A 27,989-nucleotide genomic window follows, 5' to 3' on the forward strand; every position below is an offset into this window, starting at 1 on the left:
CAGAATATTCAGCTGCTCGTGAATTCAGTAATATTACTAACATTTTAAATAAATCATAAAAGATGTTTGCCTTCTATCAAGGAAGGTGTCTTTATATGGAGCTATTTCTACCATGCAGAATTTAGCAAGATTTTAAAGTGATTGAATTGCTGCCCTGAATACCGGCCTGTGAATACTGGCCATCCAGGTTGCTTGAATGTAGAGTTAAAAGTTCCCAGCAGTCCAGACTGACCTGTAGCCTGTTGGCGGGGCGGGCGTCTCTTGGAGTACGCATGGCCTGAGGGGCTCCAGACACTGTTGTAATGGCTTGGGCCGTGAGACCCATTTCTCATAGAAGTGGGCATCACGGTAAAGCGAGGTTAGGTGCTCGCTGACCCCAGAAGGCCATTTGGCTTACTGTGTAGGTAAAACACCACAAAAGGGTTCTGAGGCGTTTGACCAGGCTTTCTTGGTTAGACTAAGCTTCTCGCCCCCCATTTCCTCCCTGTTGTTTTCAGTAGCCGAAGTATTTTGTGGGAGGCAAGGGTCTGCATTGGCTTTGGCCTCTCAGTGCTGTCCAGAGAGTGTGAACATTCTTCTCTTGTTCACAGGTGTAAAACTGTTGGGATTTTAATGTGGAGCATATACAAACGCCCTGCTTGAATGTAAGGACCGCGATGGTCTCTGGTGGTCACTGGTGTTTTCAGTCTTGGCTTGAGGGAGCCAGTCCGTGCCTTTACCGGCCAACAGTGAGCAAGGGCACAGTTACAGAGACTCAGACCTTGAGACCATAATGTGTCGAGTCAGGTGGCTGAACTGTGGCTCTGCCACCATGAAATACATAATTGGTCATCAAATGTACAGGGAAAAAGAGAAGACAGTGTTTGGTTCTTTTCAATGCTCGTGGAAATCTTTGAAATGCGGTGCATGTGATAACATAGCCCGTAGAAGAAATAAATGCCCCATTAGACAACTTCAAGCATGAGTAAGTCTAAATATACTGAATATAATTTTGGTATGTAAATTTTTTTCTAGAACAATCTTATTTTCTTGCACTATTCATCTCTTTAAAATGAATATATAATTTCTACAAGAAGAATAAGGAGAAATGATCTCCACATTGAGTGTCAAAATATCATTCGCATGACAATAAACATTGTTCACAGAGCTCAACTAGGTAAGTGTATATATTATGCATCACAATAAACCAGTGGTGTATCTCTTCCTTCAGTCAGTCAGTCAGTCTCTACAAATTTTCAGCCAGCTTTCCCAAGTCTGGTAAGAAAAAAAGCAAGAAGCAGGATGAAGGAAACATCACTTGGATGGCCCACTTTTTTCTTCCTTGTGAAATCAAGACTGTTTTCCCCATTCTGAGTTTCACTGGTTCTCCAAAATAAAAGTCAAGTTAAATGGTACCCTTGTTTGCCTAGGAAAGTTATAGAAATCGTATATCTGGGGCAGATACTTCGCTTGCATTCATGTCTTCTCTGAGGAGAAAGTACAGTTTTTCCTGTCTCTTTTTCCTCACATTTACTCCTTTAACACAAAATAAGATGATGTTGGGAGCGACTGGGCCCCATGGTGTCTTCCCAGGCTCAAGGGACAGGGAGGCCTGGTCAGGCCGTGCGGGACCGGCCCCTCCAAACCTGGTGTGGGAGAACTCAGTGTACCCTCTAACTTGTGAGATAGGAGTTGAACTTGAAAACTTTTCAATCTTGATTTTGCAGGGCAGCTACATAATGAATGTATGGAGAGACGTTGTAGCTGAGTTTGCACATGAGATCAGATTGCCAACTTTGTGACTTTCAATGTTAGACATCTTTTTAAGTTGCGAGTGATATATGTAGCATGGTGGGAAACATCTATGGTAGCTCTTTAATTCATCAGTATTACTACAGAACCTCCTTTGCATTCCTTGGTACTTTCTCTTCAGTGTAATCAGAAGCTGTGATGTTTTGCCTGTGTAGTCCTGTGCTTTATTACTGTAATTTGGGTTTTTTGTTTGTTTTATGTCACTTTGGACTAATGGTAGGAGGATCTTTAAGATTGCTATATATACCAGTCTCTTACTCGGTAAGGTTTTAAATGAGAATAAGCTTTTTCTCAGGTATTTACAGTTCACACACATGTCATTATCAGATGGCAAACTTCAGTTTAAGGTTCCAGTTCTGAAAACAGCACACTTAATGAGCAGCCATGTCCCACATTCTGGCGGACCAAACCCTGCTGTGGGCGTTGTTGACCATCCCAGCCTTTCAACTCTGGATGCCTCCTCAGCGCCTACAGAGGCCACAGAACCGGGAGAGCGTTTTGTATGCACAACTGGGTTTTATTTTCCTATGTTGTTTTACAGTTGTGACAGAGCTGACGGGGTGGGTCAGCGTATGTGTAGCAGTCCAGTGCTCTGACGCTTGTTGCTGCTGTCCTTTTTGCTGCTGTTGTTTTCTTTCCTTTGGAGGTGTGAGTAATATTATCTGAACAGATGCAGAAGAAACTGCCACTGAATCAAGACATTTGAAATACAGGAACTGTGTCTTAACATGTTAACAATAATTCATAACTGCACTTTTTATGATATTCTGAAAATCTATAGGTACAGACAATGGGTTTTGTTAAACTCACATTTATACTTGCAGGAATTTATTTCATTGTTCTTAGGAATTTTATTGGTTCAATAAAATTGGCAAAACTGAACATAGTCATTTTATTTCTTATTTTTTTATTGAGGTAAGTATTCTCTGCTTGATTACTGAAACGTATCCTGGTTATAGGAGTCATTTCTTCCCGACCCCACTTCTTTTTTTGTTTATTTTAAAGAGGTTTTTTTTTTTTTTTTTTTTTTTTTTTTTTTTCTGGTCGTGGGGCCTGAACTCTGGGCCTGAGCGCTGTCCCTCAGCTCTTCAGCTCAAGGCGAGCGCTCTACCACCACTTTTCTTGTAATATGTCTAGAATCAACTTAACATTGTATTAGTGGATTATTGCAATAGTATAAGTCACTCAAAATGTTTCACTGTTACCTTGTATATTGTTAATTATGCTCTCAACAAGATGCAAATTAATTTTAATAATACCTCTTACTAACCACAGTCATTAGAATGGGGAAAGGGACATTCTAGGTAGAGTCAGGGCCTGAATTCAGAAGACTGACCTTGTTCACATACTAGTGGCTTTGTGGCCTTGGAAGTAATTTAATCTCTGGATTGGGGGAGGAGAGGGGAGCCTGTTTGTGAGTATGAAATGCTGGTAAAACTTCCAAGTAGAAATGCAAAGCAGCTCTTAGAAGGCTCAGAGATGTGTAAAGCCTTTTCTACAAGGTTTTCCAAACCTGTGGTGCTTCTCTATGAAGGCCCTAGCACCACTGAGATCTGTAAGCCTTGCTTCCATATGCCTCAAAGAATTTAGAGGTGAAAGCCAGATGTGACTGGAAGTTGCTTGAATCGGTGTGGGTCAAAAAGAAAAGCAAAGGGTTTGAGGATGCAGCTCTGTGGTAGAGTGCTCTCCTAAAGGGTGAGGCCCCAGCTTTGGTCCCCAGCACTTCAAAAACCAACCCAGACAACCCCCAAATTTTAAAATCCCTTCCTCTTAATCATTCTGATTCCTCTTCTAGATTATTTACAAGACTGGTCACAAGTTGTCAATAATTGCTTTATTGAGCAGCTGAAAGGTACGTAGCATTGAACATAACTTGACAATCTCCCATTGCTTTTGTCATTTCCCCAGTAAAGGCTATTTGTGGTTTTGTGGGTTTTTCCTGTAGCATACAGGAAACAAGCCACTAGTGTCTCCATGCAGTGTGACCGCAGTGATCGACAGGTCCAGCTTGAGCCCCGTGGTCACCCTTTAAATTCCCTAAGGCCGAACATTTGCTAGAGGAATGAACATGGGAAATGAAGAGTCTTCATTCTGGTTCCATCTCCCAAGTTCCCAGGTCGCAGCCCCCGAGAGCCAGGAAACCCTGACAAGGACCGGAGACGGGGGGGCCCCACACACCTCCGGCCCTGTGTGCCAAACTGCCGCACAGTAGCTTGCTACCCTCCTTCCGCCCTGCTACAAGTAAGCTCGTCTTTAAGATGCTGCGTCACCTCTCTCACCAGCCAGCAAAGGGTTAACACAGGGTGCTCACCACTGCCTTCTGGAGTTATAGTTTGTACAACTTTGTCGCCAACCCTGGGTTACACCCCACGAGTGGACTTCACACTTGGTCCTTTTCTACGTCAGAGAAATTCTTTGGAACACACACACACACACATACACACACTCTCTCTCTCTCTCTCTCTCTCTCTCTCTCTCGACAATTCCATTCCAGCTATGGAAAGAAAAGTTTGTTTCTCTTACTCTCAATTTTAGGAAATGACATACTTGATCAAAAACTTGAGACACCCTCTCAATCTAACTGGAATGAATGGGACACTAATGTTTCCTGGCTTTAAACATGCTATAAAATAATTTTCCAAGGCATATGGTTTTTAAGTTTTATATACATATATTTTCCTTAGATGGCCAGAACTTACTTTCTTTTAAAACTCTGTCTTTCCCATAGCAAAGTAATAATTTAAGGACAGAAGCCAGTGTTTTACTATATTGAGTGCTTACTTGATATATTAGATAAAATGTTACAGACTATGAATTTTCATATTAGCTTAACATGTAGAGATTTCAGATTATTACCAGCTAGTGACTTCATATACATGAATTGAATCCAAGTTTAGCTAAGGACATCCATAAGTCTAGAAGCACCCAACTTCAACTTTGATCTCTCTCTCTCTTTTTGTCAGTCATGGGGCTTAAACTCAGGTCCTGAACACTGTCCCTTAGCTTTTTCGGTCAAGGCTAGGTCTCTAGCACGTTGAGCCACAGCTCCACTTCTGGTTTTCTGGTGGATCACTGGAGATAAGAGTCTCACATCACAGACTTTCCTTCCCAGCTGGCTTTGAGCCATGATCCTCAAATCTCAGCTTCCTGAGTAGCTAGGATGACAGGCGTGAGTCACTGGCGCCCAGCTTGCTCTCTCATCCTTACCTCTGAAAGGACTGTTTATCTCATCCAGATTGCTTTCAGCTCAGTGCTGGTGGCTCATGCCTGCAACCCCAGTATTCAGGAGACTGAGACTTTTATGATCTTGGACCAAAGCCCTAGCACTGATATAACACACACAGAAAAAGACTGCTGTCAAAGTTTAAGGCTGTATTTGACATAAAATGCTTGTTACCTCAAAGAAAAACATCAACAAATTTCAACTTTGGAGTAAACTAAAAGCCTAACAGATCCTTGAAAACCATGGAAAACTAAGCAGTACAGCAGATTCTATCTTTAAAAAGGAAGTTATTTCATCGGCACTTCATCAAAGTCAGTTGTGTGAGGGAGAAAAAGAAGCAAACTGACCAATGGTACCAAAATCTGAGAGGTAATGTGAGGAACTTCTCAGCAACTCTCAGACTCGAAGTGGCCCTCCTTCCAATTCTTCTCCCTCGCAACTTTGCACTGTTATAAATGAACGCCAGGATCTTTCCAGATGTAGCAAAGTGAGTGACTAAAGTTATTGGCGCGAAAGTCTACATAGCAGCTTACTACTTCCAGTCTCCTAATGAGCATTCAAATTAAAGTGCACCATCTTCCTTGGCAAATTTTACAGGCAAACACCCTGCCAAAGGTGCACTGATGGAATGGTACTTGACAGTAACCAGAGACTGTGGGAGAGATAAAACACCCCAGCTTTCTCTATTAAAAAAGCGAATTTGCTGACTAGACACTCAGGTTTTTGTTTTTACTTCTATAACTCTCCAGAGTTATCAAAAGTAACCTTATAGCCAATCCGCTTGAAGACACTGAAAACAGCCTGAAACAGGCCACCCATGGTGCCAAAAGCAGTGTCAAAGAGCAGAGACAGGGTGCCCCCGAGGCCCAAGGCGATGTCCTTGCACACAACCGGAATGGCACCCATGGTGTACACAGGAAAGCTGGCCACGTCGACCAGCACACGGATGGGAACGCTCAGGACGCGGCACACGGCCTTCAGCAGGCAACAGAGGACCCGGAGAACGGCCCTGATGACCTTGGCCACGACCTTGAGCACCTTCCAGGGAAGGCTCACCAGCTCCGCCCCAATGGCCACGAAGTAGGACGCGGCGGCTGAGCCCAGGCGGTACAGACAGCTCTCTACGCCGCTGACCACCTGCTGGGCGACATACCACAGGAGACAGACTGTGTTCCTCAGGACCGCGGCCACTAGGTAATAAATTAGCTGGAAAAGCCGGACGATGGGGGTCGCGATGAGACCCCAGAAGCCACTGCTTCCCGCGGCGGCCTCTGGAGGCCCCAGGGCGGCCCTCTGGCTCCTGGCACCGGCCGGGGACACAGTGCTCTCCTGAGACTGCAGGGCTCTCTCCTCATCCTGGACCTGATTCACCACCTCCAAGATCTTTTTCATCTTCTCCGTGTCCTGCTCCGCTTCCCCGCAGTTGTCCTGGAAGAGCTGTGGCTGGTGGGGAAGCAGCCTCTCGAGGTCCTTCACCATCACGTCCTCGATGATGCCGCTGCCCTGGGTGTGCTTGATGAAGCCTATGGCCCAGCCGCCGCCGGGCGCCGCACAGCAGGCCGCCAGCCAGACGGACTCGGGGATGGACACCCTGCCTCCGAGCCTGCGGCCCGAGGGCACTGCGCCCGCCAGGAGGAACAGGTGGTCCCCGCCACAGTGAGGGAGCAGGGCCCGGTCCATCAGGCTGCGGAGGTTCGTGTACCAGCGGTCCCGGAAGGACGGGGTCATGGGGACGGAGTTGGTGAGCGTGAACACGGCCTCGTGGGGGTCGTCGTTGAGGGCAAAGGGGTACAGCTGCCCCGGCTGGTAGTCGGAGTCCTGGTAGTCGCTGTTCAGGGCTTGCTGGCTGCCCAGGCCGCTCACGGAGATGGCAGCCTCGGCCTCCTCTGTGGCCTCCTCAAGGCTGCTGCTGGGGTCGTCGATCTGAAAGAGGGAACAGCACTGAGAGCTTGCTCTGCCCACAGCTGGGGGGAGAAGGGGGAGGGGCACCCGAACCACTGCCAAACTCCAGGGAAGTCCCACCACTCTGCGGTTTCTAGTCTGGGGTTTAAGGGCTTGAGTCTGACACACACACAAGCTCCCTGTTTGAGGGCACCCTTCCAATGTCCCGCTCTGTGTCCACCGCACCTTTGCTCTGCAGATATGCGGGGAGGGGAAAGAGGAAGAAGTGAGGAAGCTAAGGAAGAAAAGAACAAGAGGGTGAGAAAGATGGAGGGAAGGGGAGGAGAGAGAGAGGCACGTCTACACAGCCTTAGGACAGCTAAACCCTATCATCAGCGCAGGTGTCCATCAGCCAATGAAACGAGAAGCGTGGCGCACACGCGCATGCACACACACACTGTTCAGCCATAAAAGAATAAAGGTGCTTGGAGAACAATGGGTAGAAATGGATTGTATTAAATGGCAGGAGGTAGGAGTCATGGCATTCCCGCTCGTGCACGCTTGTGTCACTGGCTGACCTACAGTCAGGAGGTCAGGGTTGGCAGACTTCAGAAGGGAAGAGATGCAGGCAGGCCTCAAAGCAACCAGAGTTGGGGACTGAGAAGCCAGAGGGCCACCGCCTATAAGGTCTGGCCCACGCCTCTGGCTGCCCTTGGAGGCTAGTCAGCCCTGGCCACTCCTCCTCAGAATCGCTGCCAAGCTTCTGAACACCAGGACACTGCTGCGCTGGTGGCAGCTGGTGGGGTACAGAGGGTCACGTGTGCCAAGGCTAGTGTCAGCTGCTCATTTACCCACACACCCAAAGCCTTTCACAAGACACCCACGAGTGGGCAGATTAATCGCAGGCATTGCTACCTTGTGGGCAGATTAATCCCAGGCTTTGCTACCCTGTGAGCAGATTAATCCCAGATATCGATTCTGTGTGAGCAGATTAATCCCAGGCAGCAAAGTCTCCAAGACAATTTACCCTAGCTGCCCTTTTTTTTTTTTTTTGGTCAGTTGTGGGGCTTGAACTTTGGGCTTGGACTCTGTCCCTCAGCTCTTCAGCTCAAGGCAAGCGCTCTACCACTTGAGCCACAGCGCCACTTCATTTTCTGGTGGTTTATTGGAGATAAGAGTCTCACTCTCCTGCCCGGGCTGGCCTCTTGAGTAGCTAGGATGAGAGGCCTGAGCCACCAGTGCTGGCTCGGAAATGTTTTTAACAGAACAAGAGAAAAGCCACCATGGCCCGAGGTGAAGGCCTAGCAGAGCATGTCCCACTGGACAAGGCTGACCGCAGGCAGGCACCACAGGCCAGCTCTGGAGACAGGACAAGGAGTCGTGTCTGCCTGGAGAGAGACTACACAACAAAGGCTGGGAGGATCTCTCCAGCTCCAGCGAGGGGAAAGGTCACAAGGCTAACTTCCAGGCATTTTGGAGACTTCGACAAGCGGCCACAGGAGCTTAGACCTCACAGGAGAGACAGCAAAGATCACAGGAGCGAAGTCCATCCAACAGGGGTAGAAACTGAAGGTCTCCGCCAACCATCCCAAGCAGAACCTGTCTTCGCTCCATCTGGGGTACGCACCACAGCACCAGGCACAATGGAGACATCCAAGAGAGAAGACAAAACGTCTCCATTTTAATCTTTCAGAAACTTGGCTTTCCTTTCTCCATACTTTGTGGGTCTCAAGAAGGTCATAAATGTTCCAAGCTTCATCTTTCACAAACAAAAACAGCGACTGTTTCCTTACGTGGCCCTGCTCAGTCATGCATACTGGTCCATTCAAATGGCAACTTTGATCTGGATCAGTCCCTTCCCTTTGTTATGACTACTGAAATAACAAGATTTCCTGACATCCATGCTGCCATCACAGAAACACCTGGGGAAGGCGCACACAGCCGCCACGCAGTATGGAAGCCTTGCTTAAGGACCACGCATGCCTGGCAAAGTAACGCTTTCAGCTTACAAGACTCAAGGAAGAAGGAATCCTCCGCCCTCTCGGGCACAGAGCCCAGGCTGCTGCCCGTCAGACCCCTTGTGTGACTAGGTGAGGTTTCAGGGTGCACTGGTTTTGCTGGTTTCATTTCCCAGTGAGAGTACAGTGCATCAGTGAGTGAGTAAGTGAAGAGTGAGGGGTGGGGAGGGAGGGAGAGGGAGAGGTCCTAAGCCAGTTCCTCCCCGAGTCTCATCTTACAGCATCTCCATTCTCCTGGTTGTTTAGGCACAACCTGTTGGGTCACCTGTGACCCTTCCCTCTCTCTGACCCCAAAGCTTTCTAGCTCTCTCTTTGAAGCATGTCCAGAACCTCACTGTCATCCTGCCAAATGTCAGGCCACCATTGTCTCTGGCCAGATCACTGAAACTCGCAACTCTCTTCACTTCTACCTGTCGCCCAGTAACTCTATTAATCCAGAAGCCAAATGAGTCTATGAAACCACCAGCCAGACCCTGTCAAAACCCTGCTCAGAACACCACGGCTTCCCACGGCACACCGAGGAAAGCCCACAGAAACCGAAGTGACCTTTCACCTCCCTCCTCATCTTTCTGATCTCACCTGCTCATTTAACCCCACCTCTGTGGATGCTCAGCTCTTCCTCAAATGCAAGGAACATGCAGACATTCCCTCTCCTGGAACGCAGCCTGGCCCAGCCCATCTGCCTGACTGGCTTTGCTACTTTCTTCAGTCCACACTGAAAACCCACCCTGGCAATGACATCATCCCAGGAAACCGTTTTCAAACACCACCCTCTCCCTTCTCTCCTTCCCTGCTTCCAAGCATTTCCGGGGCTGCCGTTCTTGTTTATCATTTGCATTCTCTACCAGGTCCTAATCCCGTGAGAGCAGGTGATTGTGTGTGTTTAGGTCAATGATCCATCCACTCCTAGTGCTCACAATGGCCTCTTTGGTTATTGCTTTTTTTTTTTTTTTTTTTTGGTTACGGGCTTGAACTCTGGGCTTGGGCGCTGTCCCTGAGCTCTCCAATTCAAGGGCAGCGCTCTACCACTGGAGCCAGCCACAGCACCACTTCCAGTTTTCTAGTGGTTTATTGGAGATAAGAGTCCCACAGACTTTTCTGCCTGGGCTGGCTTTGAACCATGATCCTCAGATCTCAGCCTCCTGAGTAGCTAGGGTGACAGGCGCCGGCTGTTTTTTTGTTTTGTTTTGTTTTTAAGCTACATAATTCCACCCGTCTATCTATTCATTCAATCCTTCCTTCACTCAGTTTTCCATCATGCATTTTCTGAGCAGTCATAAATGGGGACGTATGTTAAGCGTTCGAGATGAAGCACAGATGGAGGTCTATATCTCAAGAGAAATTTGTAGGACTGTCCAACATTACATTTGCACCACTGGAGTAATAGCGTAATCAAGTATAGTGATACTGACTTGGAACTTACTATAGTCCAAGAATTGTGGCACATATTTACTTGTCTATTTGTCATAACTATTCAATAAGGTCTATGCTGCCATTATCTTTGAAATAGCCTAGAAAACTAGAGCTTGGAGAATACTAAACCACACACAGCTTCCAATGGGAAGAGCAGGTATCTAAACCAAGGCTCTTTAAGTCAGCCTGGGCCTGTCTGCTGCTTCTGTGCAGAGACTTAAGTGTATGATGTCTTCTATGCACCCCATGCAGTCAGGCTAGAACAATTACACAGGCTCCTACATGGGAGGATGCATAGGGAAGGAGCCCCTGATGGAAATCCAAAATAAAGGCCTCAAGGAAGATTCACGTGCTTTTACTAAGGTTTGGAAGAGCACAACTGGGCCCTCTTGAAAAATGCTTTAGCACAAATGTTTCACATCCTCTTGAAAACATGTGTGCATCCACAGATGTGCTCATACTTGCTCTACAATTGCTGAACCATGGGAGTAAGAATTAGAATTAATATAAAAAGACAACAAAGTCCTAACCAGGAGTGCAATAGCTTCACCGTGAGGCCAAAGACTCCCTGTGGCATTCAAAACGTGTGTGGACTGAGAGCAACTGCTCACATGCGTTCAAACCCAGGCTGTGTGACGGGACACCACCGTAACCACTCAGTTTCCTGGCCTATCCCCCTGTGTTCTGTTAGATTACAGAACTACTCATGGTATCTGACTGTAAGGACAGTCCCTTCAGTGTCCCTTTGACCAAATGGTAAGGTCTTACCTGCTGGCCTCTGGCATGACTTGACAATGTACTTTAGAGATCGTCGGCATCCTATTCAAAAACTCTTCCACTAAATGGAAAGGAGTCCAGAAACTCCTTTGAGATTCAGGTCTCATGTACTAAATCTGAACTTAGTTGTCAGAGGTTTAAGAATCTTGAATGAGGGGCTGGGAAGGCGACTCAGTGGTAGAGCGCTTGCCTTGCATGCATGAGGCCCTGGGTTCGATTCCTCAGCACCACATAAGCAGAAAAAGCTGGAAGTGGTGCTGTGGCTCAAGTGGTAGAGCACTAGCCTTGAGCTAAAGAGCTGAGGGACAGCGCCCAGGCCCAGAATTCAGGCACCATGACTGGCAAAAAAAAAAAAAATCTTGAATGGAAACACTCCAGATCATCTCCATATTTCAGAGAGCGATGGGCCTTCCTATCTCTCCATTCTCAATGTAAAGGTGAAAGCTTTTCACATGACACCACAACGGCTATCTCCAGAGTCCCACTCAGTTCTGCAGGTCTCCCTTAACCCCCCACGCGTGGGCAGACATGGGACCCGGTATTCTGTAGGCAGGGGAGAGAGAGGCATCACTGGGGCTCAGGTGGCCCTGGGGAAGCGCTGGTTCTACTTGTCTAGAGCAGGGGTTGCCGGCCAGCTCCAGAGAAAAACTTCTGGTATGGGGAACTCTTCACCAGGAAAACTCAGAGAACATCTCACCACAGCTGCCTGGCTGGTCCTCCGGTTTCATTAAAAATAAACGACTTTATTCATCACTTTTTATGTACTAGGCACTTCCAAAGTGGGTAAGATGCAGCCTCAGCCTGAAGAACCCAAGCTGGAGAGTCTGACAGATGAGTGACAACCAGAAAGTGCTACAACAGCAGCAAGCATGGAGACATTCCAGGAGCTGTGGATCTATGTCAGGAGGAGCCGTGGATCTATGTCAGGAGGAGCCGTGGATCTATGTCAGGAGGAGCTGTGGATCTATCTATGTCAGGAGGAGCTGTGGATCTATCTATGTCAGGAGGAGCTGTGGATCTATGTCAGGAGGAGCTGTGGATCTATGTCAGGAGGAGCCGTGGATCTATGTCAGGAGGAGCCATGGATCTATGTCAGGAGGAGCTGTGGATCTATCTATGTCAGGAGGAGCTGTGGATCTATGTCAGGATCTATGTCAGGAGGAGCTGTGGATCTATGTCAGGAGGAGCCGTGGATCTATGTCAGGAGGAGCTGTGGATCTATCTATGTCAGGAGGAGCTGTGGATCTATGTCAGGAGGAGCTGTGGATCTATGTCAGGAGGAGCCGTGGATCTATGTCAGGAGGAGCCGTGGATCTATCTATGTCAGGAGGAGCTGTGGATCTATGTCAGGAGGAGCTGTGGATCTATGTCAGGAGGAGCTGTGGATCTATGTCAGGAGGAGCTGTGGATCTATCTATGTCAGGAGGAGCTGTGGATCTATCTATGTCAGGAGGAGCTGTGGATCTATGTCAGAAAGAGCTGTGGATCGATGTCAGGAGGAGCTGTGGATCTATGTCAGGAGGAGCTGTGGATCTATGTCAGGAGGAGCCGTGGATCTATGTCAGGATCTATGTCAGGAGGAGCTGTGGATCTATGTCAGGAGGAGCTGTGGATCTATCTATGTCAGAAAGAGTTGTGGATCTATGTCAGGATCTATGTCAGGAGGAGCTGTGGATCTATGTCAGGAGGATCTGTGGATCTATCATGCCAGGAGGAGGCAGGAGGGCTGTTCTGGATCCTTCCATGGGAGGCTTTTTTCAAAGGGAAGCTGCTGGTGCAGAATCAGGAGTCCCAGGTAGTGCGGAGAGCCTGTGCCAGAGGCCTGCGGCGGGGAGGAGGAGGCCAAGCCTGGGACCCAGCATCCGCAGGAGAGGGGGAGGGGGCAGAGCAGGGGCAGGGGGAGGGGGCAGAGCAGGGGCAGGGGGAGAGGGCAGAGCAGGGGCAGGGGGAGGGGGCAGAGCAGGGGCAGGGGGAGGGGGCAGAGCAGGGGCAGGGGGAGGGGGCAGAGCAGGGGCAGGGGGAGGGGGCAGAGCAGGGGCAGGGGGAGGGGGCAGAGCAGGGGCAGGGGGAGGGGGCAGAGCAGGGGCAGGGGGAGGGGGCAGAGCAGGGGCAGGGGGAGGGGGCAGAGCAGGGGCAGGGGGAGGGGGCAGAGCAGGGGCAGGGGGAGGGGGCAGAGCAGGGGCAGAGCAGGGGCAGGGGGCAGAGCAGGGGGAGAGGGAGGGGCAGAGCAGGAGCAGGGGAGGGGGGGCAGAGCAGGGGCAGGGGGAGAGGGAGGGGCAGGGCAGGGGCAGGGGGAGGGGAGGGGCAGAGCAGGGGGAGGGGAGGGGCAGAGCAGGGGGAGGGGGAGGGGCAGAGCAGGGGCAGGGGGAGAGGGAGGGGCAGAGCAGGGGCAGGGGGAGGGGAGGGGCAGAGCAGGAGCAGGGGGAGGCGGCGGCAGAGCCTCTGGGCCCCGCGGGGCTCGGGGCGGCTGCAGCCGGGCTGGCCACCGGTCCCACGGGGACCGCAGCCCTCTCTCCGGGGCCCGAGCTCCTATCTCCGGCCGCAGCCCTCTCTCCGGGGCCCGAGCTCCTATCTCCGGCCGCAGCCCTCTCTCTGGGGCCCGAGCTCCTATCTCCGGCCGCAGCCCTCTCTCTGGGGCCCGAGCTCCTATCTCCGGCCGCAGCCCTCTCTCTGGGGCCCGAGCTCCTATCTCCGGCCGCAGCCCTCTCTCCGGGGCCCGAGCTCCTATCTCCGGCCGCAGCCCTCGTTCCCCGCCCAGATTGCACCGCCCGACGCGGGTCGGCGCGTACGAGGCCCCGGGCGGCGGCGGCCTGGCGAGCCTCTCCGCAGGGGGGACCCGCCCGGCGCGGGACCCCGCGCCCCGCCCCGCCCCGCCCCGCGTCCCGGCCGGGACCCCCGCGCCCCGCCCCGCCCCGCGTCCCCGCCCGCGGCGCCTACCTGCGGCTCGAGCAGCGCGCGCGGCGCGGCGCGGGGCGCGGCGGGGCGCGCGGCGCGGAAGGCGGAGAGCCGGGGCGCGCGGGCGGCCGCGTCGTACTCGGTGGCGAAGCGCGCGGCGCCGGCCCAGCGCTGGCACAGGCGCAGCGGCGCGGCGGGCGGCGGGCGCGGCGCGGCCCCCGCGTAGAAGAAGGCGCCGCACTCGGCGAAGCCGGGCCCCGGCTCGCGCACCAGCCGGGCCTCCCGGGGCGCGGGCAGCGCCAGCAGCGCCAGCAGCGCCGGCCAGCGCGCGGCGGCCATGGCGGGCCCGGGCGGCGGCGCTCCGACTCCGACTCCGGCCGGGCGGCGCGCGGTCGCGGGGCCCCGGCCGCGCCCCTTCCCGCCGCCCTCGGGCCTCCCGGAAGGCGGGGGGCGGCGCCGCGGGCGGGAGACGCGGCCACACCCCGTGCGCGGCCGGGCGGCGCCGGGACCAGAGCCGCGTCCTCGGGCCCTGGAGACCCGAGGCTGCCTGGGGACGGCGGAGGCGGAGGCGGAGGCGGAGGAGACGACGGAGGAGACGGAGGCGGAGGAGGAGACGGAGGCGGAGGAGTTGGAGGAGGCGGCGGCGGAGACGGCGGAGACGGAGGAGGCGGCGGAGGCGGAGGAGGCGCTGGGGACAGGCTGCGCTCTACCGCGGAGCCCCGGCACCACTTCCGGTTTTCTGGTGGTTCCTGGGAGATCAGAGCCGCTCGGACTTTCCTGCCCGGCCTGGCTTTGAACCGCGGTCCTCAGATCTCAGCCTCAGGCCTGAGCCACCGGCGCCCGGCTCGAAGCTCAAATAGTTTAAAGCACAAATTTTACCTTTTGTGAATTGTGAAAGTGGAGAGATTTTACTGCAACGGAGAGAAGTGGGTCAATTGGGGGAAATGTAGAGGCTGGATTAAATTGTGATTGGAGCCCGGTAAACACACACACGTAAAAAAGTCTGACCACAGAACGAGTTCCCACTTAGAGACTTTCCTGAAAGGAAAGCGTAGCAATACACTGTATCTTCCTTTGAAATCAAGATTCAACAAGGTGAATACAAGTTGCTTTTTTCCTTTAAAATATGAAGCAGATTAAGGCAGTAACTTTTTATATCACACAATTTTCCCCTGTTAAATCTCATCCACCCATCCATCCAAATCATCCATCCATCCATCCACCCATCCAAATCATCCATCCATCCAAATCATCCATCCATCCATCCATCCAAATCATCCATCCACCCATCCATCCAAATCATCCATCCACCCATCCATCCAAATCATCCATCCATCCAAATCATCCATCCATCCAAATCATCCATCCATCCATCCACCCATCCAAATCATCCATCACCCATCCATCCAAATCATCCATCCATCCACCCATCCATCCGTCCGTCCATCCATCCTTCTGTCCATCCATCCAAATCATCCACGTGCTGATTTGGGAATTATTTTTTGGGGGGTCGGTCGTGGGGCTCGAGCTCTGGCCTGGGCGCTGTCCCTCAACTCTTCAGCTCAAGCCTCTCGAGCCACAGCGCCACTCCCGGATTTCTGGTGGATTACGGTAGATCAAAGTCTCCCGGACTTTCCTGCCCGCGCTGGCCTTGAACCGCGATCCTCAGATCCCAGCCTCCCGAGTAGCTGGGATGACAGGCGCGATCACCGGCGCCCAGCTTTGCCAGGCTTCAGGAGGCTGAGTTGAAAATCATCGGAGGAACAGAGTTCGAGGTCGGCCTGGGCTACAGAGCCGGGCTCAGGAAGAACAAGACGGAAGGAGTTGTGCCTTGTTCTGTGAAACGAAGATGCCTAAGTCACCACCAAGTCTAGCAGGGGAGCCACGACTGGACGGACGAGGGACCGACTCCATGGGGTCTCGGCCCACGGAGGGGGCTGCCGCTAGGAAGGGGCGGGGCGGGGCTGGAGTCAGAGTGTGGGGCGGGGCCGGGGTGGAGTCAGTGTGTGGGGCGGGGCCGGGGTGGAGTCAGTGTGGGGCGGGGCGGGGCTGGAGTCAGAGTGTGGGGCGGGGCTGGGGTGGAGTCAGAGTGTGGGGCGGGGCCGGGGTGGAGTCAGCGTGTGTGGGGCGGGGCCGGGTGGAGTCAGCGTGTGTGTGGGGCGGGGCCGGGGTGGAGTCAGTGTGTGGGGCGGGGCCGGGGTGGAGTCAGCGCGTGTGGGGCGGGGCGGGGGTGGAGTCAGAGTGGGGCGGGGGTGGAGTCAGTGTGTGGGGCGGGGCTGGAGTCAGCGTGTGGGGCGGGGGTGGAGTCAGAGTGTGTGTGGGGCGGGGCCGGGGTGGAGTCAGAGTGTGTGTGGGGCGGGGCTGGGGTGGAGTCAGTGTGTGGGGCGGGGCCGGGGTGGAGTCAGTGTGTGGGGCGGGGCCGGGGTGGAGTCAGCGCGTGTGGGGCGGGGCCGGGGTGGAGTCAGCGTGTGGGCCGGGGTGGAGTCAGCGTGTGGGGCGGGGCCGGGGTGGAGTCAGAGTGGGGGGGGCGGGGCCGGGGTGGAGTCAGCGTGTGGGCCGGGGTGGAGTCAGCGTGTGGGCCGGGGTGGAGTCAGCGTGTGGGGCGGGGCCGGGGTGGAGTCAGCGTGTGGGCCGGGGTGGAGTCAGCGTGTGGGGCGGGGCCGGGGTGGAGTCAGAGTGGGGGGGGGCGGGGCCGGGGTGGAGTCAGCGTGTGGGGCGGGGCCGGGGTGGAGTCAGAGTGTGGGGGGGCGGGGCCGGGGTGGAGTCGGGGCGGGGCCGGGGTGGAGTCAGCGTGTGGGGCGGGGCCGGTCTGCAGCCTTCTCTCCTCCTTCCTGCAATTCCAGAGCGGGGCTCAAGTCCCGCTTCAATTCCGAGTCCGGCGTGTCACGGCGAGCCGGAGGGGCCGGGCTTTCACCCGGCACGTACGGAGCGCGCGCCGTCCGCGCGACCCAGCCCACGCGCGAGGGGCCGCCCGAGGCCAGCCCTCCCGGCGGCGGCGCCGGGCGGGTCGCGCGCGCAGAGCCAGGGCGCCGGCGGGGCGACACTGAGGAGCCGGGCCTCCGCCGCGGCGCCCAATTCAAACGCCCGCCCCCGGCGGCGCGGCCCGCCCCGTGACGTCACGCCGCGCGCCTCCGAGGCCTCTTCGGATTGGCTGCGGCCTCCGTCCGGGCGCCGTCAATCCGCCGAGGTTTCCCTTCCGGGTCCCGGGCTGCGGTGCCGGGCGCAGAGGCTTCTGGGAGCCAGGAGCCGCCATGGTGTGTGTGTGAGGGCTTCGCGGCTGCGGCGTCGGACCTCGGCCTCGGTGAGCGGCGGGAGGTCGCGGCGTCCTCCCTGCCTGCGCGCGGGGCGGCGGGGCCGGGCGGAGGCTTTCCTTTGCTGCCCGCCCGAGCCTTCCGGGGGCCGGGCGACGCGGGCCGGGCCGGGCGGGCGGAGAGGACGCGGGCCGGCGACGCGGGCCGGGCCGGGCGGGCGGAGAGGACGCGGGCCGGGCGGGCGGAGAGGACGCGGGCCGGGCGGAGAGGACGCGGGCCGGGCGGAGAGGACGCGGGCCGGGCGGGCGGAGAGGACGCGGGCCGGGCGGGCGGAGAGGACGCGGGCCGGGCGGGCGGAGAGGACGCGGGCCGGGCGGAGAGGACGCGGGCCGGGCGGAGAGGACGCGGGCCGGGCGGGCGGAGAGGACGCGGGCCGGGCGGAGAGGACGCGGGCCGGGCCGGGCCGGGCGGAGAGGACGCGGGCCGGGCGGGCGGAGAGGACGCGGGCCGGGCGGAGAGGACGCGGGCCGGGCCGGGCGGAGAGGACGCGGGCCGGCCGGGCGGGCGGAGAGGACGCGGGCCGGCCGGGCGGGCGGAGAGGACGCGGGCCGGGCCGGGCGGAGAGGACGCGGGCCGGGCGGAGAGGACGCGGGCCGGGCCGGGCCGGGCGGAGAGGACGCGGGCCGGGCCGGGCCAGGCGGAGAGGACGCGGGCCGGGCCGGGCGGAGAGGACGCGGGCCGGGCCGGGCGGGCGGGCAGGCGAGGACCCGGCTGCCCCCACGGCCGCGGCCTCTCCGCCTCCCCGGAGGCGCCCGTGGCTGCCCGCGCGTCGGGACGGGGCCGGCGAGGCGGCCGCGGCCTCGGCTCCCGGCTCTGGCTCCCAGCCGGCGGACGGCGGTGCGCGGCGTGGCCGCGGAGCCGACACGCACTGGCCGCTCCCACGGGGACGTCCGCGTGGCCGGCCGCCCGCCTCCCCCGGCCCCGCCGCTGTGGTCCCCGAGGACGGGCGGCCTGGGACAGCCCCGCACGGCCTGTTCCTGAGAACGAGGCAGCTCTGGGGGTCGTGAGATGGGAAAAGCCGTCCGGAAGGGTGGACAGTAGTGAGTAACTGAGGAACCGTTCCTCCTCCAAGCATAAAAGATGACTACTGCCGCCAGGCCCACCTTTGAACCCGCGAGGGGTGGAAGAGGAAAAGGAGAAGGTGACTTGAGCCAGCTCTCGAAGCAGTATTCAAGCCGAGACCTTCCTTCCCACACAAAGATCAAGTACAGGTATAGAAGATGCATCTCGTCTTGTTCACTGACAAGACCCAACCTCTTAAGTAGAATGCTCGTGATGCGTGATCAGTTTGAGTTCCATCCGTTAGCTGTTTTCATAGCAATAGAATGCTAGAATGTTCATGATGAATGACCATCTTTTTATAGGGATGGAGTACAAGAGAAGTTTTAGTGGTGAAGTTTTGCTCTGTGATTTTAAAGTGCTGCCAGAATTTCCGTTAACCAGGAATTTCAGTACATAGGTGGAATAGTAATATTCCAGAGAGACTACACATTCTCAGCACTAGTTCACAAGCCCTTGAGTTGATACAAAAAGACCAAAGGCATGTTAAGCAGTCTGCAGTCATACCATGGAACAAATATGTGATTCAGTTTGGACTTACTGAAATACGGGAAACATCACAGTGCCTGTTAACAACACTCAGATTAGGTTATTGTTTTGTCCTCTTGTTTTATACTGGAGGAGGTAGTTGCATTTGTAAATTGTCTTTTGCTATAGCCATGTGGTTTTTTTCTGTGTAGGTTGTTATACTTCTGGTTTGTTTTCTGTGTTAGACAAACTACTCAGGATGCCCCTGAAGAGGTTCGTAACCGTGACTTCAGGAGAGAGTTGGAAGAGAGAGAGCGAGCTGCTGCAAGAGAAAAAAATAGGGATCGTCCAAACCGAGGTACCACCTGTCCAAAATGTTTGTCTCATAACATCATGTGGGTTTTCTTTCATGTAGTAATCATTTGCACTTTGGTTAAATTCACTTCTTGTATTACTCTTCATGCTAATTGGAAGGGTTAACATTTTTGTATGCTGTCATACTTTTTCTCTTAAAAACTGGTGATGGTAAAATTTCTGTATTAGAATATGTAGTAACTATTTCAGCTCAAGACAAAGTGTTTCTTCTGTCTACAGAGTCAGTTTTGCAGCTGACTGTTGGAGAGCATCTGGAAGTGTCAGTTGTATTTTTGTTACATGTCCCGCCTATGAAAATTATTCCCTGATGGGGCTGGGAAGGTGGCTCAGTGGTAGAGCGCTTGCCTTGCATGCCTGAGGCCCTGGGTTCAATTCCTCAGCACCACATGAGCAAAAAGAAAACAGCCAGAAGTGGTGCTGTGGCTCTAGTGGTAGAGTGCTAGCCTTGAGCTGAAGAGCTGAGGGACAGCACCCAGGCCCCGAGTTCAGGGCCCACTCCCAGCCCCCCCCCCCAAAAAAAAAAAAAAGAAAAAATTATTCCCTGAATTACCAGAGAGGCTCAGTTGTAGTAGTAATGCTTTTGTAATTTACTGTTTAACCACAAGCATTTACCAGAGGCTTATGTGCCTGTCACTATGGATGTGATGTATGATCCTGCCATCGTAATGCTTTTAATACGGGCTGTTTGTGCCTCTAGCTTCCTATATTTGGACACAGAGAGGTCTATGCCTGTCCCCCTAGCACTTGGAGTTTGAGACAGGAAGATCCAGTATTTGAGGGGCCACATAGCAAGATGTTGTCTCAATAAAAACGGAGAAAAAAGGAAATGCAGCACTTGTATCAGTAAGCTATATAATGTTGGTTTCTCCCAGAACATACAACTTCGGTGTCAAAGAAGCCTCGGTTAGACCAGATTCCTGCTGCCAACCTTGATGCGGACGACCCTCTAACAGATGTATGTTCCCGTTTTCTGCTTTCATTCCTCTAGAGCAACATATTCTTACCCTGTTAGCATTAAGCGGTGATCTATATTCATTTAATGCTATTCAGATGTATCATTGACATCATTTGATTTTAACAGTGATTTTTTTTGGGGGGGGGTTGATCGTGGGGCTTGAACTCTCATTTGATTTTAAGACAAAGTGTTCTATTGAAAGAATATAAGACTTAAGTGTAATCTCTATAGAATCAAATAGGAGAACGATTTGTTAGAGCACATACTTAGGACAGGTTAGACTGCTACTACTACAAGGTACTCTCAAACTGACCCTCTGCCCCAGGCTCTTCCTCATTAGGAATGATGTTCCCTAGAGACAAACGGTGTGTATAATGGTTCCTTCTGTGCCTAGAGAGGAGGGTAACCTAGCAGGTTAACCGTTAGCACTGTAGTAGTGGAGGTGTGACTTCAGTGACAGCACCACCCTTTAGTTAGAAATTAGCACAGCAGTTAACATTAAAATTCAGTGGGCCCCAACAGTCATAAATTTGCATTTTTCTATTAAACAAAATCTGAGTGGCTTACGTGGATGGCATTTATGCATGTATGTAAATAATTCTGGACTTTACAGATACAGTCCTTAAAATAAGATGCTTAATTTTAAGTGAAATTTAAGTATTTGAAAAAAAAAAAATGCTTGTAACTGGGGCTTGAACTCAGCCTTGTGCAATGCTCAGCTTTTTTGCTTTTTTGCTCATGGTTAGCACTCCAATATTTGAGCTATGCTATTAGTCCAGGTTTCTTGTTTTGTTTTTTAGTTAATTGAAGATAGAATCTGGGAGACTTTAGCCTTCTGAGTAGCTAGGCTTCTTGGTGTGAGCCACCAGCATCTGAAAGCCACTGCACCTGCCTGGCCTCTTGGTTTGAAATTATTTTGTTTTGGAATTTATTGCCTATTTTGAATGTTTGATTGTACTTAATTACTAAATGAAAATTGCTCTGAATTGCATAAAATTATTTTGATGAGGGGCTGGGAAGGTGGCTCAGTGGTTAGAGCGTTTGCCTTGCATGCATGAGGCCCTGGGTTCGATTCCTCAGCACCATGTAAGCAAAAAGAAAAAAGCCAGAAGTGGCACTGTGGCTCAAGTGGTAGAGCGCTATCCTTGAGCTGAAGAGCTCAGGGACAGCGCCCAGGCCCAGAGTTCAGGCCCCACGACCGGACCCCCCAAAAAAATTTTGATGATGTATACGGTATAGACAATATGTTTCATTATGAAATAGTCCTTTTCTGGTTTGAATACTGTTATATGGAAAATCTTTAGGCCATGTAAACTTGCACATACTCTATCAGAGATTGGCATATTAAGAATTCATAAGCTTTTGTTGGATTTTATTGATTTTGACTGATTGGTTGGTGATTATAGTTATTATATTTAATTTGGTAAGTTCATTTTTATGGGAAAAAAATTAATTGTCACTATTTTTGTTTTAGGAGGAAGATGAAGATTTTGAAGAGGAGAGTGATGATGATGATACTGCAGCACTTCTAGCTGAACTGGAAAAGATTAAAAAAGAAAGAGCTGAGGAGCAGGCCAGAAAGGTAAAGTCAAAGTGTCTTCCCATCTTAAACATTCTATAGCAAAATGTTTTTTAATCTTCAACCATAGCTTATAGTTTATTTTAATTTGTCTTCCTCCATTAGAATATAAGCTCTGCAGAGATTGTCTGCTTTGTTTATTAATACGTCCCAGTCCTTGAAACTGAAAATATTTGGTTTTTATTTTATTTACATTAGTTATACACATCTCTTGCCTAAATGAGACATTTTGTCAATAAATTTGATAATTTCTGAATATCCTTAGACATTGTAATTGCATAGTGGGGTGTGGGGGAGAGGTCTAACTCAAGATTAAGAGTTGGTCATATTATAATCCAAGCTACGCAGGAGTTTTGAGGACTTTGTCTCGAAGCTAGCTTGGGCAAGGAAGTTGAGAGAGACGCTTACCTTCATTTAACCACCAGAAGCTAGAAGTGGAATTGTGGCTCAAGTGGGAGCTTCAGCCTTCAGTGAAAAAGCAAGAGATGTGAGGAGCTTTTAGACTATTACTGTATCTTACTTATCTTCAAAGCTTCTAACACTGAGTAGGAGTAAGTTAACTAAGAAAGAATTTCCAACAAAACTAAGAAGCTTAAGCTGTCAAAAAAAATAATCAGATTTAAAAGGCTAGGTGCTGGTGGCTCATACCTGTAATCTTTTTTTTTTTTTTTTGGTCAGCCATGGGGCTTGAACTCTGGGCCTGGGCGTTGTCCCTCAGCTCTTCAGCTCGAGGCGAGCGCTCTACCACTTGAGCCACAGCTTCACTTCCGGTTTTTTAGTGGCTTATTGGAGATAGGAGTCTCACTGTCTTTCCTGCCTGGGCTGGCTTTGATCCGAGATCCTCAGATCTCAGCCTCCTGAGTAACTAGGATTACAGGCGTGAGCCACCGGTGCCAGCTATACCTGTAATCCTAACTACTCAGGAGGTCAAGATCTGAGGATCACAGTTCAAAGCCTGCCAGAACAGGAGCAGGCAGTTGTTCCAGATTCTTTTAGCTTGCCTATATATTCAGAGGTAAGAAGTTTACATTCTCTGATTGGCCTTGAGGGAGGTTGAACTCTTGACATAGAAGGTCTTACAGTCTTAAGATACTCTGATCTCGCTGAACAAGGAAGCATGCATTATTGGTATTTCTTGGAGTTGTCTGACAGTTTAATTTCTTTCATCTCTTTTTTTTCCTTTGTTATCAGCTTTTTTTCAATGGTGTCCCAAAGGAACATTTCCAAACTGAGTAGCCTGTATCAAGTTAATGTGTGAAGAAAGGGCTACATAGTAAATATGTTAAGCTGGGATCTTACAGCCTGTTGGAACCATTCAACTATTACACTACAAAAACAGCCATAGATGATATATAAATGACTAGGTATAGCTTTGTTTAGGCAGAATTTCATTCTCAAACTGAGAAAGTGGGACTATTGGGTTGTTCAGCCACTAGTGTACCTGGCATTTGACTGTGAAAAGAGATGGTTCCTTTTTTGTGGCAGTCAGATAACTAAAATACCAATGGAAGGCCAGGACCTATGTCTCACCCATTAGTAGTAGTAGTATCTATTGTGTACATTGTGTCCTTGAGCTACTGCTTTTCTGACAACTTGGAGAGAAATGTCTTAACGCTTTTAAATATCGGTAGAATTTTTAAGAAAATAAGTAGTTTTTAGAAAGCTGTTCATCTTAAGTGATGTTGGACCTTCTCACCTCCAGATAAGAATGAAATCAGTGTTGATACCTGTGCATTAAAGGATAGGAACTCATATGGAAGATCTGGTTGATTTCCAAATCAGTTCCATGCAGTTTCTTTCTCTTGATCTGTTGTCACTAATTTGTCACCCTTCAAACAAAAAAGTGGGATTAATATTTAGTGTAAGATAATGTTACCAATAGGTCTAAAAGTTAAGAAACTAGTGCCAAAATAAAAGTAGAACAAGGTCAAGTGTGGTGCTGCACGCCTACAATCACATGGCCTTGAAGGCTGAGCCAGGAGGATCAAGAGTTGAGGCCAGCTCAGACTCCCTAGAAAGACTGTCTCTAAAAAAAGTGAAGAAAAATAATTTTTACCTAGTGAAGAAGTAACATCAAAATGGAATGGGTGTTGCATGTTAATGGAATACAGTTGTTTGCATGGTAGTTTGGCTTATAATAATTTTAGGCCAAATTATTTTGGTGAGACTTTTGTTGTGTATCTTAAAAATCCGGAAGAAACAAAATGAGGGAATGAAATCAAGAAAGGAAAGAGAAAGGAGGAAAGGGAAACCTATCTTGACACTTATTTTTCTCATACAATCCTGACCTTTTTTGTTGTTGTTTATGAATTAACGTAAGAAAATGGACATGCAGTTAACATAGCAAGCTTGAGTCTGCTGTCTTTGACAGGAACAAGAGCAAAAAGCAGAAGAGGAGAGGATTCGCATGGAGAACATTCTGAGTGGAAACCCTCTTCTTAACCTCACGGGCCCATCTCAGCCTCAGGCCAACTTCAAAGTTAAAAGAAGGTACTAGCAGTAAGGGGTTAGATTTATATGTAATGGTTGGGAGTTGTACAGCAAGGTGCATTACGTAAAGCATCTTAAAACCTCACCTCACTGATATCCTTCTTTGTCAGAAGAAGGAAGATAAATTCACTTCCAGTAGATACGTGTAATAACCAGCTGTGCACTCTGTAATGGTCTAAGACAGTAGTGAACTGACCCCATGACACCATAAAGCTTGTTTAAGTCCCAGAGACCACCTTCCACATTCAGACATCCAGCAGAAGAGTTGATTTGAGGGACTTGCCACAGGGCTGTCTTTATGACTAGCGTAGTCAAGACACATGCCTGTTTACAAGGAGGAAAGGTACAAGCAGAGGCTTTCGTGTGCTGTCTCTTCCCACAAGAGGTCACACAGAACAAAGCAAATGTATCAGAATGTGTGTGGTGTTGCTGCTCAGGGCACTCGGTAGAGACCCAGTGCTAAAGTTCCTTTGAGACTGGTCCTTTTAGGCAGCTTCTGCCAAGTACGTACCAAAGTCCAAACTGCAAAAAGGGGAGTAAATGTTGGGTATCAACCACATTGATTATTCACGAGGCATAGGGACTGACAGGGTGCCTGAACACAGGTTTCTAAAAGCCAGGGGAGGCCAGCCTTGGAGCTGACGTAAAGATGGCTTGTATGTTAACACTTCTCTGTACTTGGTTTGTGGAGGGCTGAGAAGAGAATGTGAATAGTAAATATTGTACAAGTACTTGAGACGTGGAATTGTGTAGAAGAGTAAAATGAACACTTATAGAGGATGCTGAAGGAGAGGAAGCTCATTATTTGTCTAAGGCAATTGGCAGATGTTGCTGACTTCTCTACATGGGTTATATTTCAGCACCACTGTGTTGCTTCTGCTTGCACAGTGGCTCCCTCTTCATCCTCACTCCAGGCTTTGGCTTTTTTTCCCTCCAACATAGCCTAATTCTATCCAATTATCAAGTCAGAAGTTTTTGGAGTAAACCTTCAGTGGCTACTTAACTCATTCATAGTAAAAAAAAAAAAAAAAACAAAAAAAAACAAAAAACAACTGTTCCCTTGTGATGCAGAGGCCAGGATTTGTTAACAGAGTGACAAATTATTAAAGACCAAACTCCAAGGTTTGTACTTGAGCCCTTAGAAAACTCTAGTGGGAAGGAATGTAGGCTAATTGGGGTGAGGGGCAGGGCAGGCAGATTGAAGATATGACAGCCTTGGGGTGTTTATGTCTACATTTATCCACGTGTAAAACATAGCCTTGGGGTGGTGATACATATGTTTTTGAGAGGGTAACTTGACCTGTCTCTGCAGTTAGTCGGTACTGGAGCTGATGTACTTGGGTCTTGTCAGTTTTAAAAACTGGGTAGTTGGGAAAGGATACCCAGCAGTTGGCATCTGAAAGCCAGGCCGGGCCACCCTGGCCAGACTGCTGCCAGGGCAAGGGAAACGAGCCCTGCGACTTCGCAGCACGGAGGGGTCTGGTGCTGGGGAGGCTCCAGAGGAGGTACACAGAAGAACCTGTCAGTGACAGTGTATGAATGCCAGGCTGCGTAGTTTATCCTTCCCTTTTTGGATGCGTGAGCGCCCTGGTCATACTGCTCTGCTGAGCTTTTCCCATTTTGTGCACTGCAGCTGTGATGACTTTACCAACACTGTTTTCCAAAGATGCTCCTGTTCTTTACCTGTTTCCCATGTGCAATTTCGTATTTCATGTGTGAGTTTATATTCTAGATAATATTCTGGAGTTCTGTGTTTTGTAGCCCATGCACGTGTGGCTTTTAATACTTGGTGAAATCCAGTCAAGAGTTCTAACATAGATGAGGGGTCGTATACGACCCTTAATTGCTACGCTCTAGTAGTTCTGTGTCAAGCCAGGTGTAGTGGTATATACTTAGGAATCCCAGTACTTAGTAGGAGGTTTGATGCAGAAGAATGCAGCATGCACCCCATCTCAGAAAACAAGAACAACAGTAATTTGTCCGTACTGTGGTGGATAACTACGAAATGATGACGAGGGTAAAATCCTCAGTCACCTGCCCTGCACCCTAGCAAGTTGGGGTGCATTAGTACTCATGGTACTGATGCTGTCTGTGTCTGACCTGAAAACAGCAAGCATGCCTATAGGTCTGTGTACTCTCTCTTTTTAGAATTCAAGATGTCTTTAAAAGAAAAAAATTAAAAGAAATTCAGATACTCTTTAGAGAAAAACTTCTTTAAAATATTTACTAGAGGGCTGGGAAGGTGGTTCAGTGGTAGAGTGCTTGCCTTGCATGCATGAGGCTCTGAGTTCAATTTCTCAATACCACATAAAAGCCAGAAGTGGTGCTGTGGCTCAAGTGGTAGAGCACTAGCTTTGAGCTGAAGAGCTGAGGGAGGGATAGTGCTCAGGCCCAGAGCTCAGGCCCCAGGATGGGCCAAAACACAAAAACAGGAAAAAATAAAATAAATATTTACTAGAGTATAAGTAACAAAATTAGTTTGTATGTTCCTATTAGGAATTGCCACTCATTATAATAAAGCAACATTCTAGATTACTTTGTGTTTTCCTTGGGTCAAGTAATGTGCATTTTAACATCTTTTTGTGTAATAAGTAAGCTTTGCCGTGCACATGGTAATCTTGTCTCCTGACACACACATTTTCCTTCTACCCTTCAGGTGGGATGATGATGTTGTCTTCAAGAACTGTGCAAAAGGTGTAGACGATCAGAAGAAAGACAAACGATTTGTAAATGATACTCTGCGATCTGAATTTCATAAAAAGTTCATGGAGAAATACATTAAGTAGTACAGTTTTATGTGCTTGAACACTAAAATGTTATGGATCAGCTTGACTGTTTTTGGTAGTGTTTTCTCCTTCTCCCCTGTGTAAATGGTATATAAGCCCCCTAATTATAAGTTCCAAATACCTCTTCCTTTAGTGATGATGATGGACTACTTGAGTATTGCTTTAGCAGTTTCCATTCTCTGCGTGTTTCCAGTCATGTGTTGTTTTTAATATAGGGAAAATGAATCTGCTTGTAATAAATATTTTTAATCTAAGTATCTTAATTCGTGTCCTTTTTGTTGTGACTTAGGCATTTCATAAAATGTTGCATAATTTCATTTCAAAGAAAAAATGCCTTTGTGTGTGGTTTTTTTCCTCTCCTCACTTCTCCTGCAGGCAGCTGTGTTAAACGCCTGATCTTTATCCGGTGGTGCTATAACTTTTAGGAGGTGGGGGCAGTTTCTTGCCCTGGCACCTTCCCAGGAATGAGGAGCCCCGCGAGAGAGGCGTGACAGTATCCTGGGTGGTCCCATGTGATCTCCAGCAGTTTCCTTAGGATTCCTGAGTGGAGGGGGCGGGGAACCTGCAAATGCTGGTCATTTATGCTGAGGGCATGAAGATTTTCAGTCAAAAGCACTACAGACAAGAAACCAAACAGGAGCCTGAGCTCGACTGCCTTCCCTGGGCCCACTCACCTTTCACATGCAAGTTCACAGTGTCTGGGTCAGGTAGAGCTGGGTTCTGATGCCCATCCTACCACCATGCACATCACATCCAAGAGTTCCGGAAGATTAGGGATGCCCACTTCACAGCCTTGGTGAGCTCTTCCATGTGGCGGCCAGGAAAAGTAGGAAAGGTTCTGTGGAAAAAGGCACCGCTAGAAAGCAAGACACAGTCAGTCCCTCTTAGCCAGGGATGACAGGGTCTCGGCTCTGAGGGCCTTCAGTGTGATGCTGTGCTGTTTTGCTTCAGTCACTGAGGCCCTAGCC

The 27,989-nt window shown here is 50.7% G+C and overlaps 2 protein-coding genes across 2 annotated transcripts; one reads left to right on the top strand and one right to left on the bottom strand.

Annotated features, from left to right (window-relative positions):
* Positions 1-3,610: 3,610 nt before the first annotated feature.
* LOC138841319 (endonuclease domain-containing 1 protein-like) lies at positions 3,611-14,337 on the bottom strand. Its single transcript, XM_070042002.1, has 2 exons — positions 14,041-14,337; positions 3,611-6,937 (listed from the first exon to the last, which is right to left on the bottom strand). Exons 1-2 carry the CDS (start codon positions 14,335-14,337, stop codon positions 5,750-5,752), a joined length of 1,485 nt encoding a protein of 494 aa, XP_069898103.1. The 3' UTR covers positions 3,611-5,749.
* Positions 14,338-17,211: 2,874 nt separating this feature from the next.
* LOC138841313 (spliceosome-associated protein CWC15 homolog) lies at positions 17,212-27,275 on the top strand. Its single transcript, XM_070041996.1, has 7 exons — positions 17,212-17,299; positions 18,382-18,520; positions 19,082-19,194; positions 20,084-20,166; positions 21,641-21,748; positions 24,117-24,235; positions 26,892-27,275. Exons 2-7 carry the CDS (start codon positions 18,390-18,392, stop codon positions 27,019-27,021), a joined length of 684 nt encoding a protein of 227 aa, XP_069898097.1. The 5' UTR covers positions 17,212-17,299; positions 18,382-18,389; the 3' UTR covers positions 27,022-27,275.
* Positions 27,276-27,989: the final 714 nt, after the last annotated feature.

This window comes from Dipodomys merriami, unplaced genomic scaffold (assembly GCF_024711535.1).
Source record: "Dipodomys merriami isolate MVZ:Mamm:240054 unplaced genomic scaffold, mDipMer1.0.p SCAF_314, whole genome shotgun sequence".
Classification (NCBI taxonomy): domain Eukaryota; kingdom Metazoa; phylum Chordata; class Mammalia; order Rodentia; family Heteromyidae; genus Dipodomys; species Dipodomys merriami.